The sequence below is a fragment of the Daphnia magna genome, linkage group LG9, assembly GCF_020631705.1.
Source record: "Daphnia magna isolate NIES linkage group LG9, ASM2063170v1.1, whole genome shotgun sequence".
NCBI classification, from domain to species: Eukaryota; Metazoa; Arthropoda; class Branchiopoda; order Diplostraca; family Daphniidae; genus Daphnia; species Daphnia magna.
In genome coordinates this window covers 5,922,056-5,924,896 of record NC_059190.1, presented here as the reverse complement: position 1 = coordinate 5,924,896, position 2,841 = coordinate 5,922,056, and the positions used below count along the sequence as shown (strand labels likewise).

Below are 2,841 nucleotides of genomic sequence, written 5' to 3'. Positions count from 1 at the left end.
AATCAACGTAAAACTGTTATTTATTTATGAAATACAATGTTTTATAGGAATTTTTCTGAAATGAACGGGAGAAAACCATGTGGCAACGGTTTATAAAGAAACAAGTTTTTTGCCGTCTGCTCCTCTCTTATACGACAGTCTAGTCAGTCACGTCACCTCTAGCATGCTCATTTTGAAACACGCGACAAATTAGCAGTTATTTTTATAAACATTTCAGTTTCAGCTACATCGTGTTTATTGGATTGACTGTTTTCGGTGTTCACAATTTAACCAGGAATTTGGTTTATTTCCATGGACGGGTACCGTTGATGGCTGATGTATAGATTGTCTTCCCTAAAAACGTCGTCATATGTTGCTTATGATTTAAACATTAGACTATCTATGAGTAAAGGTAAAAGATGGAAATTCTCGATTAAAGTTCTCTGTTTGTTATTCCACGTTTCATATTATCCCCATTTTTGTATAGGTTACTGGATTGTTCCATGGATGCCAATACAAAAATGCCACGAACAAGGGAAAAGAAAATTTTTCCTGGTAAAAGACAACAACAACGAATGTTTCGAGAAGCAAGGAACAAAATGAGACAGCATCTACCACAATTTCCTTTGGGAGAAACAACGAGGAATTTGTTGGTTTCACGCCAAACACAAAATGGTGTTTCTCAGGTAGCGAACCTCAAACGTATTGATACAAAGAAAAATTCAATTAATACTTTCCACCAAATATAGAGTCATGATGGTGACGATGATCAGAAAATGGACAGAATTTCTACTGATAAGTGTAATGCTGCTTCAACAACTGCAACATGTCCGGAGGGAAGTGAAACGGAGTCAATGTGTGACAGTGCCGACTCGTACGATATTCTAAGTCCAAATGGTAGCGACGATGATGGAGTCCCTGTTAGTGACTCCGACGAAGAATCCTATCAGGATTGCCTGGATGAAGATGTCAATGATGCAGATGACAGCCAGAGGTATGAAATTAAGAGTGAACTGGCAAAATGGGCTATTGAATGCGGAATCCCACGCACACATATTAGTAGATTGTTGTGCATTCTAAGAAAGTGTAAAGGATTGTCACATTTGCCTAAAGATTATCGTACTCTTTTGAAAACGGCTAGCCAAGGGTCTACAAAAGATGTCCAACCCGGATATTATTTCCATTTTGGTTTATCAAATGGTATATTAAAATCGCTATACCATCTGTCTTTCGAACCTTCCAAGTGCAATAAAACTTGCATTAATATTGACGGGATTCCTAGGGTGTTTCATTTTGCAAAAATTTTTGAAATTCAAGGCGGCCTTTGAAATTGGGGTGCCCAGTACTAAAATAATGATAACTACAAAATTTCAGATTTTTAAAGAAATATTTGACCCTCCCAGCCGTGAGAAAATAGCTAAATTTGCATTTTTCTTCCTATTTTCCCCTGCGCTCGAGATGTTGTACTTGGAATTTTTTAGCGGCCTTTCGTATTTAAGTTCTTCAACATACAACTAATATATGCTCAAAACCTCATATTGATCGAAGAAGTTTTAGAGGTCGCAGAAAAATTAAGAAAAAAAAGAAATAAGGAAATTCAAAGTTTTCTATTCATTCCGACGTAAATATCAAATTGAATTAAAACTGCTTTTGTTGAACGACTTGAAATGAGCTCGATGTTGTTCAATTACCTGAAACAAATAATTTTGCTCTTCAACGTTACCCACAACATCTTTGAAATCTGTAATTAATTTAACAGCACGCTCAGCACAGTCATTGACCACTTCCATTGACCGAACGACAGCCTCTGCTTTTTATACCCACTCATTTTCTCCCAGCAAGAAACAGGTGCCTGCATCCAATCAAGTTGTTCCTCATTCATTTTTAATAAATCAAACAGTAACCAACTGTTGGGGCCTATGAATCTTATTAACTGGTCAGGATACTCAATTGAATCGTTAGGGCCAGTCTTTGGAAATTTTGGTTTGCCGGGTAAAAAGCACTTTGGACGAGGAATGGATAATAGCTTTTCAACTAATGCTTTCCTCAGAGATTCAGCTAACTCTCTATCAAAAACGGAAAATACAACCAATTCTTCCGACAAATACCACAAATGATTGAGAATAGATTTGATAGCTGATGCTGCGGTGATTTCGTTTTCCTTTCGATAGAGCGACATCATCGATAAGTATTTTAGATCCACAGCTGGAGATATCGTTGCAAGCCTTGATTGTAGAAACGCTTTACTGTGAAACAGTGCAATGAAAGTTGCCATAGTCTTGACGTTCTTTGCTTCTGCATCGCTCATTTCAAACTGCTCCGAGAGCAATTGCATTTTGAGAAAGTATATGGAATACGCCATAAATCTTGCGTGATGATGGGCTCCTTTTAAATGAAAGTAAAGTCATGTATAGTGAACAATATTTAAACACATATGCTAAAGCTTATTAATCATCTGGTTTCCGAAAAGAAAATGGATATACGCTGCCGCCGAGGAATAAAACTGTCAGTTGGAGAAGTTCACGATAATCTTCTCTCGGAATAGTTTCATTTTCTAAACGCTCCGTACCCCAGTCCACTACCGAATGAGCAATATTTTGCAACTCAACATCTAAGTCAAAGTCAAATAGCGATAGATTCTATGAAAAAGTAAAGCAACATTATTGATAAGTCAATCATAGTTATTGGAAGACGCTACTCGCTACTGTCACTAACCGTATGGTCTTGGTCAATGTTTGGCCACTCTTTTTGAAACCTGACAAATAAAGCTTCTGACGGACTATTCCTCTTGCCAATTATTGAATCCGATACGTGTTTCACATGAAGTTCGTAAACATGGTGGCGACAAGCAAGCCACAATAC

The 2,841-nt window shown here is 37.4% G+C and overlaps 1 protein-coding gene and 1 non-coding gene across 2 annotated transcripts; one reads left to right on the top strand and one right to left on the bottom strand.

Annotated features, from left to right (window-relative positions):
* The first annotated feature begins 500 nt into the window (after window positions 1-500).
* On the top strand, window positions 501-1,307 carry LOC116935358. The gene is made up of 3 exons (XM_045179240.1): window positions 501-665; window positions 729-1,179; window positions 1,297-1,307. The coding sequence occupies exons 1-3, from the start codon at window positions 501-503 to the stop codon at window positions 1,305-1,307; spliced, it is 627 nt and encodes a 208-aa protein (XP_045035175.1).
* A 300-nt stretch (window positions 1,308-1,607) lies between these two features.
* On the bottom strand, window positions 1,608-2,341 carry LOC116935359. Its single transcript, XR_006651247.1, has one exon. It is a non-coding gene; the product is annotated as an uncharacterized LOC116935359 (transcript).
* Window positions 2,342-2,841: the final 500 nt, after the last annotated feature.